Consider the following 14,764-nt stretch of genomic DNA (forward strand, 5'->3'; position numbering starts at 1 on the left):
AATAGTAACTGAAAGAGTGCTAGGACAGTTTGCTAATATCAGACAAAATAGATTTTTAGTTAAACACTCTTACAAACTCTTGTAAGAGGCTGGGTGTGGTGGCTCATGCCTGTAATCCCAGCACTTTGGGAGGCTGAAGCGTGTGGATCACTTGAGGTAAAACTTCATCTTACTAAAAATGCAAAAATTAGCCAGGCATGGTGGTGTGTACCTGTAATCCCAGCTACTCGGGAGGCTGAGGCAGGAGAATCGCTTGAACCCGGGAGATGGAGGTTGCAGTGAGCTGAGATCGAACCATTGTACTCCAGCCTGGGTGACAGAGCAAGACTGCCTCAAAAACAAAAAACAAAAACCAAAGAAAACCCTCTTACAAGAGACAAGGAAGAGCATTAAATAGAAGAGTCGATACACCAAGAAGACACAACAGTTATAAACATGTATACACTGAACATCAGAGCTCCACATAACCTGAAGCAAATACTGACCTCATTCACTGAAAGGAGCAACAGACAGATCTAAAATAATAATTGGAGACTTTCATATGCCACTTTCAATCATGAATAGAACAACTAGACAGAAGATCTAGTCTAATTAGAAGGAGAGGACTTAGGCCGAGTGTGGTGGCTCACACCTATAATCCTAACATTTGACAAGACTGAGGTGGGAGGATTGTTGGAGCCCAGGAGTTTGAGACCAGCCTGGACAAATAGTGAGACCTTGTCTCTACTAAAAATTAAAAAATTAGCTGGGCATGTTGTTGCACTCCTGTTGTCCCAGCTACTTGGAAGGCTGAGACGGAAGGATTGCTTGAACCCAGGAGTTTGAGGTTGCAATGAACTGTGTTTGTGTCCTTGCACTTCAGTCTGGGCAACAGAGTAAGACCTTGTCTCCCCCACTAACTCCACCCCCCACCAAACAAAAACAAAAACAAACAAAACAAAGAAATAGAAGACTTTAACACTGCTAGAAATGTTTGGGCCTAACAGACATGTATACCACACTCCACTCAGTAGCTATTTTTCTCAAGTGCACATAGAACGTTCTTCAGGATAGACCATATACTATGCCATAAAATTAGTCTTAATAAATTTAAAAAGATTGAAATTATACAAAGTGTCTTTTCTAATCACAATGGAATGAAAGTGGAAATATGAGAACGAGACCTGGAAAATTCACAAATATGTGGAAATTAACACACTTAACCATTGGGTCAAAAATCACAAGGTGAATTAGATAATATCAAGACAAAAACACAGCATACCAAAACTTAGGGGTTGCTATATATATCTATATATCTATATATATATATGTATCACTTCATACAATGGGTTTTTCAAAATCAGTTAACACAAAAGGTAAACATTTGCATAATTACAGGTACTCTTTCTTTTTTGTTGGGGAGTGGTGGGTGGTATGTGGATTTGAATTACTGTTTGAGGTCACTTGCTTTCAGGCTTTTGCATTTCTTTTAAGGGGGATCTTCCAGGAACAAAATGTTGTTTTATTGCTTTTTAAAATCTGAGAAGGTCTGTTTTGCCTTCAGTTTTGAAATGTAGTTTTGCTAGATATAAGATTGGTTGACACGTTTTTTTTTTCTTTTATTTGAACACTTTGATTATGTTATCTCATTGTTTTCTGTCTGCCATTGTTTCTGCTTAGAAGTTAGCTGCTAATCTTACTGGGTTCAATTTTAAAATAATAAGTCATTTGGTTCTTGCTGCTTTTAAGATTTTCTCCTTGACTTTGACTTTCAACATTTTTACTGTGAGGTATCTGTGTGGATGTCCTTGCCTTCCTCTTAGTTAAAATATATTGAGTTTCCTGGATGTGTGGTATATTGCTTTCAATACATTTCAATACATTTGTGAAGTTTTCAGCCATTATTTCTTTGAATGTTTTTTTTCCCCCTCTACTGCTTTTTCTCCTCTCCTTTTGGTACTCCCATAATGAGTACCAAACTGTGCCTAGTGGTATCCCAAATGGCTCTAAGATTTTCCAGTTTACTGTTGAGCCCCCCCTTTATTTTTAAATTTCCATTATTGTAATTTTCAGCTTCATAAGTTTCATTTGGTTCTTTTTTGTAATTTATGTCTCTTCATTGATCTCTATCTGAGGTGATGTTGTCATTATGCTTTCCTTCACTTTTATTTTTTATTTATTTATTTTTAGTTAGAGACGGAGTCTCGCTGTATCGCCCAGGCTGGAGTGCAGTGGCACGATCTCGCTCACTGCAAGCTCTGCCTCCCGGGTTCACGCCATTCTCCTGCCTCAGCCTCCTGAGTATCTGGGACTACAGGCTTCCACCACCATGCCTGCCTAGTTTTTGTATTTTTAGTAGAGACGATGTGTCACCCTGTTAGCCAGGATGGTCTCGATCTCCTGACTCGTGATCCACCCGCCTTGGCCTCCCAAAGTGCTGGGATTACAGGCGTGAGCCACCGCCTTCAGTTCTTTAATCATGGTTTCCTTTAGTTCCCTGAACACATTTATAATGGTTAAAGTCTTTTCTGTTAAATTTGACATCTTGTTTCTCATCATTTTTTATTGCCTGCTTTCCCCTCCCTTAGCGTATGGACTATAGTTTTCTTTTTCTTTTTTTTTTTTTTTTGAGACGGAGTCTCGCTCTGTCACCCAGGCTGGAGTGCAGTGGCCGGATCTCAGCTCACTGCAAGCTCCTCCTCTCGGGTTCACGCCATTCTCCTGCCTCAGCCTCCCGAGTAGCTGGGACTACAGGCACCCGCCACTTCGCCCGGCTAGTTTTTTGTATTTTTTAGTAGAGACGGGGTTTCACCGTATTAGCCAGGATGGTCTCGATCTCCTGACCTCATGATCCACCCGTCTCGGCCTCCCAAAGTGCTGGGATTACAGGCTTGAGCCACCGCGCCCGGCCTGGACTATACTTTTCTATTTACATGCCTCATAATTTTTTGTTGGAAACTGAACATGTTAGATAATACATTGTAACAGTTCTGGGCTCTGGTTCCTTTTCCTCCAGGGCTTGTTACTGTTATTTGCTCGGTATTTGTTTAGGGACTGACTGGATTCATTTAGTGCAGTTGGTTTCCCTCCTTAGTGTTCAGCCTCTGCCACTGTCCTCTGGAAGGCGTAATTATGGATATGCCCTCAGTTAGGATGGGTTGATAGTGCTTTTGGTAGGGCTCTCTTCTTTTCTTTCCTGGAACACACCCAGTTGTTAAACTCCACTAATTGCTGGCTGATTGCTCCAATCAGTCAGTTGACTGATTTCAACCAATGCCCTGGGGTAAAATGGTCTATAGAATAATCCAAATTCTGACTCATTTGAAGGAATAGTTTCTGAGGTCAGTGTTTAATTTTTGGTCTGATTGTACCAGATACCATATTCCCTGGTTCACTTCTGCAAACTAACCTACAGTTTAGCCTGTATCTTGATTGTGTAATTGCATGTATCTTGATTATCTTCCCAATTGCCTTTCAACCTCTGCTGTTCTTTAGAGCACCTTTAGGCCTTGACCTCATGCTGTGTTGCAAATGAAGTCAGAGTCTTTGGGAAAAGATTAGGTGCTGTTTTTTTGTTTTTGTTTTGCTTTTTAATCTACTTCTCACCCCAGGCAAACAGTCTGAGCTTGGACTTTAGAGGTGTGGGAGTGGGAACAATGACAAGTTTCTCTCTGAGTGACATGCCACTCTAGAAGATGAGTGCTCAGTGGGAGGTAGGCAGTAGCCTGGGGTCCTCCTGTTGTGGAACCACCACTTCAACAGCAGGGTCCAGAAGGATTGGGGTTTCATTATTTTCAGTGTGCCCGGCCCTAGGTAGAGCCTTCATTCCGCAAGTGGGGGTTTGGCAGAAGGGTGCCTCCATTTCTAAACTGTGTTCATGGGGACTTAGCCTTCAGCAGTAGGTAGCTGGGGAAGGATGGGAGGTGCTGATGTCTCGTAGCCCGTTGTCTGGGTGTTGGGGGCAGAGGGAGTCCTGTGTTCTTGCCTCAGTAGAGTGGAGTCTTCTGTTCTGAGCTGGGGGAGAGTGGGAAGGAAAAAAGAGGTTCAGATACCACAGGCTGTTCCCTTTCTTACTGAATTTTCTATATGTTCCTGAATAGATGTTTCTTCATTTGCTATTTGCCTTTTGGACCATTTCCGGAGGTTTTTGATGGTTTTTAAAAATAGTTTTTACAAGTTTCTCTTCGGAACAAGCCAGTGGAACCCTTTACACTGTCATTCATGCCAGAATTCACTCTCCTTGTTGTTACCATTCTTAAATTTTAGTCATTCTGATTAGGTTTGTAGTAACATTGCATTGTGTTTTTAATTTGCATTTTGTCTGTTGCCAAGGCTGGAGTGCGGTGGCATGATCAGAGCTCCCTGCAGCCTCAGAACTCCTGGGCTCAAGTAATCCTCCCACCTCAGCCTCCTGAGGAACTAGAACTGTAGGCGTGTGCCACAGTCCCCCACCTGGCTAATTGTTTTAGTTTTTCTTTTTTAAGAGATGGGGTCTTGCTGTGTTGCCCATGCTGGTCTCGAACTCCTGGCCTCAAGCTGTCCTCCCACAGTGCTCGGATTATACATGTGAGCCACCATGCCCAACCTATGTTGAACATCTTTCCAAATATGATGATTTGCCATTGGTATATCTATCCTCTTTGGTGAAATGTTTGCTCATGTTATTTTCCATTTTATGGTTGGATTTTTTTTTGTGTGCTGTTTAGTTTGGAGAGTTCTTTATATAGTTTACCAGGATTATTCTTTTTTTTTTTTTTTTTGAGATGGAGTCTCGCTCTGTCGCCAGGTTGAGTGCAGTGGTGTGATCTTAGCTCACTGCAATCTCTGCCTCTCGGGTTCAAGCGATTTTCCTGCCTGAGCCTCCCCAGTACCAGGATTACAGGCATGTGCCACTGCACCCAGCTAATTTTTGTATTTTTAGGAGAGACGGGGTTTCACTGTGTTGGCCAGGATGGTCTCGATCTCTTGACCTCATGATCCACCCACCTCGGCCTCCCACAGTGTTGGGATTACAGGTGTGAGCCACCGCACCTGGCCTTTAACAGGATCTTTCACAGAAAAGTTTGTTTTGATGAAACCCAGTTTATCAGTTTTTCCTGCTAGAGATTGTGCTTTTGATTTTAAGTCTCAGAACTCTACCTAGCTCTAGATTTTCCCCTGCGTTTTTAATAAAAGTTAAAACATTAAAAAATAAAAGTATGGTTTTGCATTTTTTTTTTTTTTTTTTTTTTTGAAATGGAGTCTCACTCTGTCACCCAGGCTGGAGTGCAGTGGCGCCATCTCCGCTCACTGCAAGCTCCGCCTCCCGGGTTCACGCCATTCTCCTGCCTCAGCCTCCCAAGTAGCTGGGATTACAGGCACCCGCCACCGCGCCCGGCTAATTTTTTGTATTTTTAGTAGAGATGGGGTTTCACCGTGTTAGCCAGGATGGTCTCGATCTCCTGACCTCGTGATCCGCCTGCCTCGGCCTCCCAAAGTGCCGGGATTACAGGTGTGAGCCACTGCGCCCGGCCTGAGTTTTACATTTAAGTCTATAATCCATTTTGAGTTAATTTTTGTATGAAGTGTGACCTAAATTTGTAGATTGAAGTTTTTTGCCTATGGGTGTTTAATTATTTCAGCACCATTTATTGAAAAGGTTATCCTTCTATTATTGAATTGCTTTGGATATTTGTAAATGTGTTTAGGGAAAAACTCTCCTCAAACTGTGTTTTTTCTCTACTGTCATACCACAGCAATAATCAACACAGAAGAAGACTTATGTGATCACATGCATGGGGTTGTTTTCCCCACACACCAAGCAGCAGACACCAGCTTGAGTGTCCTCTAATTCAGTTCGACACTGTCTCCGTGTCATTGATGTCAGATCCCACAGGTTGAGGGCTCCGTACCCAAGACTGCTGCCCCAAGACACCCACCAGTCATAAGTCGGGGCATCCAGAACTTCTAACCAACCAACTTCAAGTTGGGGTGCCCATGACCCCCTCTTTGGCTTCATTAATTTGCTGGACTGGCACATAGAACTCAGGGAAACACTTATTTACGTTTACCGGTTTATTATAAAGAATATTGCAGGCTGGGCGGGGTGGCTCACGCCTGTAATCCCAGCACTTTGGGAGGCCGAGGCGGGCGGATCACGAGGTCAGGAGATCGAGACCATCCTGGCCAACACGGTGAAACCCCGTCTCTACTAAAAATACAAAAATTAGCTGGGCGTGGTGGCAGGCGCCTGTAGTCCCAGCTACTTGGGAGGCTGAGGCAGGAGAATGGCGTGAACCCGGGAGGTGGAGCTTGCAGTGAGCCGAGATCGCTCCACTGCACTCCAGTCTGGGGGACAGAGCGAGACTCTGTCTCAAAAAAAAAAAAAAAAAAAAAAAAAAAAAGAATATTGCAAAGGTCACAGATGAAGGGACGTGCAGGGCTACGTATGGGGGAAGGGGCGTGGAACTTTCGTTTCCTCCCTGGATGCTCCACCCACCAGGAACCTCTGTGTGTTCAGCTGTCTTGAAGTTCACTGAACCCTGTCCTCTTGGATTTTTATGGAAGCTTCATGACATCAGCATCCCTACCCCAAGGGCATAGGATGGGACCCTACATGAGAGAGTTTTAAGATCTGCAATCAAAAAGGCAGGGGAACATTAAGCGTGGAAGGAGGGCAGGAGAAAGTCAGAGGCCTGCCTCTGAGGCCTAACACTTCCAACGTTATAATGAAAGACTGGAATAAAGGCTATGGGAGTTAAAGCCAGGAACCATGGATAAAGATCAATAAATATCATAGCACCACAATAAAATAACAGGCATACTTGTGTGGGTCATTTCTGGGTTCTCTGTTCTGTGACTCTATTTGTGTATTCTTTTGCCCATACCAGCACAGTCTTGACTAGCTATGTAGTTGGGCTTCAGTGAGGTCTTCTTTTTTGATTGTTTTAGCTATTTTGGAGCTTTGCCTTCATGTAAGTTTTATGAGTTTTTATCTACAAAAATCCTTGGTGGGATCTTGATAGGAATTGTATTAACCTATAGAACAATTTGGAGAGAATTGACATCTTTACTGCGTCAGTATATTGCTGAGAACATAGTATAATATATCGCTATTTGTTTAGGGTTTTTGTTGTTGTTTTTTGAGAAGTGGGGTCTCATGCTATTAGTTCACTGCAGCCTCGAACTCCTGGACTCAAGCAATTCTCTCACCACATTCTCTTGAGTACCTAGACTACACAGGTGCATACCACCAAACTCAGCTAACTTAAAAATTTTTTTTTTTAGTGACATGGTCTTGTTGCCCAGGCTGGTCTCAAACTTCTGGTCTTGAAGTGATCCTCTTGCCTCAGTCTCTTGTATTTGTTTAGATTTCTGATTTCTTCCATCAGCATTTTGGAATTTTTAGCATACAGAGCCTATACATATTTTGCTAAGTGTATACTTAAAGTATTTAATTTTTTATGGAGCAGTTGTAAATGGTATTGTTTAAAATTTCAGTTTCTACATGTTTATTGTTAATATATAGAAAAGTAAATGATGGCTGGGCACAGTGGCTCATACCTTTAATCCCAGCACTTTGGGAGGCCAACGTGAGAGGATCACTTGAGTTCAGGAGTTCAAGACCAGCCTGGGCAACATAGCGAGACTCCATCACTACAAAAAAATTGAGAAAAAAAAAAAAAAAAAAAAAAAAGGCCAGGTATGGTGGCATGCACCTGTAATCCTAGGTACTTGGGAGGTGGAGGGCAGGAGGATTCCTTGAGCCCAGGAGTTCAAAGTTACAGTGAGATATGATTGCACCATTGCACTCCAGCCTGGGCAACAGAGTGAGACCCTGTGTCTCCAGAAAAAAAAGAAAAGTGATTGATATTTGAGTGTTGATGTTGAATTCTTGCTGAACTTATTATTTCTAGAATTTTTTTTTTGTAGATCCTCAATAACATTTTAAGATTTGTTTTGAAGTGTTTTATCTTTTTTCTATTGTGATATATTCTTCTTTCATAATGACCAAATATTGTGGGGTTTTAGGATCAAGGCTGTTGAAATCCATATGTCAATTTTATGCCCAATCACAGTGATGATTTTTCTTATTTATAAATTTTTCTTTAGTTGATTTCTCCTGGGCTTTATAGATAAAAGAGTCATGTAATCTGCAAATAGTTACAGTTTACCTTTTTTTTTCTTCCAATTTTTATACTCATTTTTTCCCCTCATTTAATTATCTAAGACTTCCAAGATAGAGTTAAATAATGCTGGTAATACCATCTTCTGACTTTAGACTCTTAGGCTTGTTTGCTTTTTTTTTTTTTTTCCTCCTCAAGGCATTGCATGCTAGTAGGAATTCTTTTTATTTCAGTAGGTAGAATGCAAATAAAGTAAAAACATATAGTAAATTTCAGTTCTCTAGTGTGTTCTAGTATTGGGGTATTCTGTTTTGTTAAATTTATGGGAACCCGAAGGTTGACATACTTTTACTTCAACAGTTCTATTGTTGAAAGTCAGTATCATAGGCCTTCCTGCTTTCTGTAGAGTGGCGAATATTTGATTTCTTTGTAGATTTTGCGGCACTTTATTTTCTTCATTCTTATTTTATCATACTTGTGAATTTAGAAAACATTATTGATAGGAATGTCTGTTGATCTCAGGAGTTTACTGGAGAGTTGATTTTCTTCTTTTTATTTTAAGGAGGATCCTTAAAAATTATTGGGGAAATCTTATTTCTTGTCATTTGATTTCTTTTTCTGAGATGAGGATTACAAAACAATTCTAACTAATAGAGCATTTCAGTTTTTCTTTTTCTTTTTTATTACAAGATAGGGTCTTTGCTTTGTTACTCAGGCTGGAGTGTAGTAATACCATTAGAGCTCAGTGCAGCCTTGAACTCCTGGGCTCAAGTGATCCTCCCACTTCAGCCTCTTGCGTAGCTAGGACTACAGCTACTAGCTACGTGCCACCACACCCGGCTAATTAAAAAAAAATTTTTTTTTGGTGGAGGTGGGTCTCACTTTGTTGCCCAAGCTGGTTTTGAACTGCTGGGCTCAAGTGATCCTCCTGCCACAGCTACCCAAAGTGCTGGGATTACAGGTGTGAGCCACTGTGCCTGCCCGAGCATGCATTTATAGTCATAAATGAGCAACACTCCTCCATATATAGCTCCTGCTGATGAGAAGTTTGGTGTGGTGATATTTTTCTTTTCTTTTTTCTTTTTTCTTTTTAAGACGGAGTTGCCAGACTGGAGTGCAGTGGCGTGATCTCGGCTCACTGCAACCTCTGCCTCCCGGGTTTGAGTAGTTCTTCTGCCTCAACCTCCAGAGTAGCTGGGATTACAGGCACGTGCCACCACACCCAGCTAATTTCTTATATTTTTAGTAGAGACTGATTTTTTGTATTTTTAGTAGAGGGTTTCACCATGTTGGCCAGGACGGTCTAGATCTTCTGACCTTGTGATCCACCTGTCTTGGCCTCCCAAAGTGCTGGGATTACAGGCGTGAGCCACCGCTCCTGGCCTCTTTTTTTTTATTTTTGGCTTACTGTAACCTCCACCTCCCGGAGTCAAGTGATCCTCTCACCTTGGCCTCCCTAAGTGCCAGGAGTACAGGCATGAGCCACTGTGCCTGACCTAGTGTGGTGATATTTCAAGAATACTTTACAAAGCTTTATTCTACTTGCTACAGCTTGAGCATCAAGATCCTGACTCTGTAGTTTTCTTGTGATGTAGACCAACTACCTTTAGGGTTCATTTTCTTATCTTTTACTCACCCCAGTCTTAATTTTGTTGCACAGTGGAAAGCACATGAACTTCGTGAGGTTCAGAAACTGGGTATAACACAGCTGCTTCTCTTTGAATCCTAATGACCTTGAATAAGTTATCCAATCTCTAATCCTCAAAATGGAGGATAATAATACCTCAGAGGGCTATATTTAAAGATGCTATGAAATACCACATGTAAATTATCTGGTAGAGAATTTACCTTTGTTTATTCTCAGTAAATGTTTACTGCCTCTGTCGATTCTCAGTAAATGTTTGCTGCCTCTCCCCTGAAACAAAATGAAATGGTGTGTGTGAATAGCTTTGTGAGCTTTAAATAATATAATTAAATAGAAGGCATTATTAGTTCTGTTTCCTCTTTCAGAAATGGGCATTAATAACATAATTTATAATCTCAGTAGTATAATGTGCTTGGCCAGGTACATGCCCAGGTTTGGTATTCTTTAGATTTTTGTTTCTTCTTGCCCTACATACTTTGAAAGCCCTTTGAGAAATCCTGTAGCAAACTCACATGATTTGTGAAACCAACAGTTGACTAATTTTTACTCTAATTCTATGTCTTTGACTAATTCTTAGTCTGTGTATCCATATATATGAACACTAATCCACCTATTACCTTCTTTTTTATGGTGTCTAGGTTCTCCTACTTTGCCCTACTTCTCCTTTCCCCACTAAGAACTTTGAACCATATGGAATTTATTAGCTAGCATATACCCTGGTCTCTTCCTGTTTTGGTATTTCTGGTTGGATTGACTGTAATAATCCTTAATTGGATATTCAACTAATTGTCTAAAATAAGCTTACGTCCGTGAGTTAAGAGGTAGAGTGCCAAGGACTTGAAAAGCTTGAACTCCTAAGACTTACTTGCTGCAGTCCAGTTTAGAGAGAAATTAATGATTTCTGAAAATATTCTTAGCACTTAAGAGCATTGAAATATTATCACATATTCATTAAACATTTGTATGCATAGCACTTTCTGGTAACCCAGATGGATGTAAAACATGTATGTTTTGGTCCTGAGTTTCTTCCTTCTAGGGTAGTCTAGTTAGAGTTCAGAATGACTCAAAAAAGTTGAAATGTAAGACATTAAACCTTTTGAATACAAAATATTATCAATAATATGTGCTTATAAATTTGAAGACTTTGTCCTATTTATTTTTTATAAAGTGTGGTGAGTTTTGTTTTCCTTTACCTGTGAACTAGAAATAAAAATACCCTGCAGGGTCATTGTGATGTTTAAATGAGATTGGTTATGTAAAGCCCAGTTATAATATATAAACCTACATATATTCTTTCTAATATATACAATGAGTATTTAGAATTCTAATTTCTAATTGTATACTATTTTTTAAACAAGTAATATGATACATGGTAAAAAAAAAAAAAAAAAAAATGCAGACAGAGCAAAGTAACTATTCTTCTCACTTCAGACCTGAGGTTCTTCCCTGTGTTCTTCTGTACCAAGAGTATGGTTTTAAATATTTTTCATTAATTATTCTAGTATGTATACACTTACATATACTTATATATTTTTATAACATGTGAGTGGGAACATATTATTCATGTTGCCTTGTATCCTGTGTTTTTCATTTAAAAAAAGATTTTTGGTTATCTTCCCGTCAACAAATAATAGCTTTTGAATACATTTTTTTTAATTGTTATTGATTGCTGAATATTCTATCGTTTGGATATATAATAACTGGTATTTTTCCCCCAGCACTCCTTTAACGCATTTTTTAAAAACTTTCATCTTCTTAGGATCAACTCACTATCCTGAAGGTCCATTCTCCCAAGAAGAAGGGACAGAAAGACAGACCTGTTTGTAAGAAAGGCTTGGGTATCCCATGAACGAGCCAACAGAAAACCGATTGGGGTGCAGCAGGACTCCAGAGCCAGATGTAAGGCTCAGAAAAGGGCACCACCTGGATGGTACAAGGAGAGGTGATAATGACAGCCACCAAGGAGATTTGGAGCCCATTTTAGAGGCATCCGTTCTAACTTCCCATCATAAAAAAGTAAGTCAAATTGGAAGAATGGTAAACAAAGGAAAAAATCTGGAGGATGTGGCAGAGGGAGGATATGGGGAAAAAAAAATGTGGGTCCATTGCTGAAGGGAGAATGGCGTGGTAAGAAGGAAACTTGCACATTTGTGTTTTTTTCTTCTGGATAACTTGAAGTCTTATTATTATTATTATTTTTATGATTATTACTATTGAGATGGAGTCTCGCTCTGTCACCCAGGCTGGAGTGCAGTGGCGCGATCTTGGCTTACTACAACCTCCGCCTCCCGGGTTCATGTGATTCTCCTGCCTCAGCCTCCTGAGTAACTGGGTACATGCCACCATGCCAAGCTAATTTTTGTAGCTTTAGTAGAGATGGGGTTTCGCCATCTTGGCCAGGCTGGTCTCGAACTCCTTACCTCAGGTATCCTCCCACCTCGGCCTCCCAAAATGCTGGGATTACAGGCGTGAGCCATCCTGCCTGGCCTCTTGTTCTTAAATTAGCTTAGATATTATTTGATTTTGATTTTATAGTTAATGTCTTTCTGCTGACTCTTTTTTTTTTTTTTTCCCCCTGGAGACAGAGTCTCACTCTGTCACCAGGCTGGAGTGCAGTGGCGCGATCTCGGCTCACTGCCACCTCTACCTCCCAGGTTGAAGCGATTCTCCTGCCTCAGCCTCCCGAGTAGCTGGGATTACAGGCACCCGCCACCATGCCCGGCTAATTTTTTGTATTTTTAGTAGAGACGGGGTTTCACCATGTTGGCCAGGATGGTCTCGATCTCAACCTCCTTATCCACCTGCCTCGACCTCCCAAAGTGCTGGGATTACAGGCGTGAACCACTGCGCCCGGCCTCTGCTGACTCTTAAAAGCATACTTACCCTGCTTTATCTTGTTGAAGGGAGAGGGCGTGTTCTATGGGTACCATATAATCTTTCGAATTTAACCATACTCTTTAGTTACGACGTTATCCGTTATTTTTGGAGAAATTCGAATTGCGTGTTGGAGCTACTTTTCCAGAAATTGTTTACCTCCAGTGTACACCTTGGGAGTCAGTAGAATTTCTGAAAGCTGAAGCAGATTTTACTCTTTCATTTCCTAGAGAAAAGAGCAACCTTTGGGCAGCTATACCCATAGAGCAGAAGTATCAGAAAGTCATAGTGACACACGTTTTGCTATGTGCTTTGGAATTTCCAAATCATACAGCATGTGTTTCTCAAACTGTGGGTTGTACCTATTAGTGGGTTTTGAAATTAATTGTATTATAAAGTGTTAAAAATTTTTTTTAAAGATCAAAATAGAATAAAAGCATTGAAGTGTGTATATAGTAATACACATTTAAATTGTTATTTTAGTTATTTTAGTTTTAGTTATGTATATAAATAGGAATAATATATGAAATACATTTCTTACTATGGGTTGTGGTTAACATTTTGAAAGCCTCTACTTAGAACAGCAGCTTGGGGAAGAGTGTTTCGAGGTAGAGGAAACAAGCTAGTGCCGAGGTCCGAAGGTGGGATATGCTTATCTTCCTTGCCTTCCCCCCTGCCTCCTACCATCACCTGCGCCTGCTTGTATCATCTTTCTCTTCTTTCATCTTCTCCTTTATTTTATTTTAATTTATTATTATTTTGAGATGGAGTCTCACTCTATCGCCCAGGCTGGAGTGCAGTGACACCATCTCGGCTCACTGCAACCTCCGCCTCCCACGTTCAAGTGATTCCCGTGTCTCAGCCTTCCGAATAGCTGGGACTACAGACCTGCGCAACCACGTCCGACTGATTTTTGTATTTTAAGTAGAGATGGGGTTTCACCATGTTGGCCAGGCTACTCTTGAACTCCTGATCTCAAGTGATCCGCCCACCTTGGCCCCACAAAGTGCTGGGATTACAGGCATGAGCCACTGTGCCCGGCCTTCTTTTTATTGTTTTGTTTTTTCTTTTCTTTTTTTTTTTTAAAGGAGCCAGTATAGTTAGAGCATGAGGAACTAGAGGGACGAGTGAAATGAGATGAGGTCAGTGGACCAGTCAGAGAACAGGTTATACAGGTTTATTGAAGGAATTTAAATTGTATTTGAATAAAATTGCCTGGCAAGTGGGCAGCTTTTGGGGTGTTTAAACATGGAGACATTTGTGTTTTTAAAAATATCACTGTGGTTGTGGAATGGATTATTTGAAGACAGAATAGAAGAGGGACCCAGGTGTTAGAATATAGATGAGAGATGATGTCACTTGAAACAGCATGGTGGGAGCAGCAGAAATGGAGGGAAATGGCTAGATTCTGGGTATATTTTGTGGGCCGAATCAACAAGACCTCCTGATGGATTAGCCGTAGAGTGAGGAAAATAGAGGAATCAAGGCTGATTCTCTGAGCTGAACTGAAATGGTAAAGCAAGAGGGAGAAGCGGGTTTAAAGTAGGGAAATCAAGAGCGGTGTTTTGGAAATGTGAGATTCGAGATTCTTATTAGATATCTTAGAAGAGATTGAGGAGGCAGTAACTGTATCACTATAAGATTTTTATGTACCACTGTTTCTTAACTATTTTTAAAACTGATACTGTTATTACGGGATCTAAGGAATTTTCAAGCTTGAAAGAATTTCAGGCTAGCCGATTTGAGATTTATAATGTCAATAAAATTCTGTTTATCATTCCACATTATTTTTAATTACGTACAAAGATCTAACATGTCACCCAGGGACCATTTCACCCACTGCTCTGTTTGGTCGCCAGTCTTTTGTCTCTCTTTTCGGCAATGGTTAGGCGGATATCCTTTCCTCAGGGAAGAGAAATCCGTGGTTTGTTGCCCTTGCCAGTAACCAAAATGTTGGAAAGTTTAGTGGCAAAGCCATTGGCATCTTTCATGTGAACCACATCAAAAGATCCAGGGTGCCTTTCTTTGTTGGTCATCACACCAGTTCTTCCCAGGTTAGCACCTACAGTCACCATACACAGGTTACCAGTGTCAGACTTGATGAAATCGGTAATCTTGCCAGTCTCCAAATCAATCTGAATGGTATCCTTCACCTTGATGA

The 14,764-nt window shown here is 40.8% G+C and overlaps 1 protein-coding gene across 7 annotated transcripts in view; it reads left to right on the top strand.

The window, feature by feature from the left end:
- The window catches only part of ADIPOR2 (adiponectin receptor 2), a 103,647-nt gene that overhangs the window by 58,101 nt on the left and 30,782 nt on the right, over window positions 1-14,764 (top strand). For 6 of the 7 annotated variants that reach the window (XM_050747097.1, XM_050747101.1, XM_050747098.1 and 3 more), the window contains one exon: window positions 11,489-11,745. In XM_050747097.1, coding sequence (XP_050603054.1) covers window positions 11,575-11,745 — 171 coding nt within the window. In that variant the 5' untranslated portion in view covers window positions 11,489-11,574. Of the gene's footprint in view, window positions 1-11,488; window positions 11,746-14,764 lie in introns of those variants that run through there. The other variant, XM_050747104.1, reaches the window with a different exon arrangement.

This window comes from Macaca thibetana, chromosome 11 (genome assembly GCF_024542745.1).
Source record: "Macaca thibetana thibetana isolate TM-01 chromosome 11, ASM2454274v1, whole genome shotgun sequence".
Classification (NCBI taxonomy): Eukaryota; Metazoa; Chordata; class Mammalia; order Primates; family Cercopithecidae; genus Macaca; species Macaca thibetana.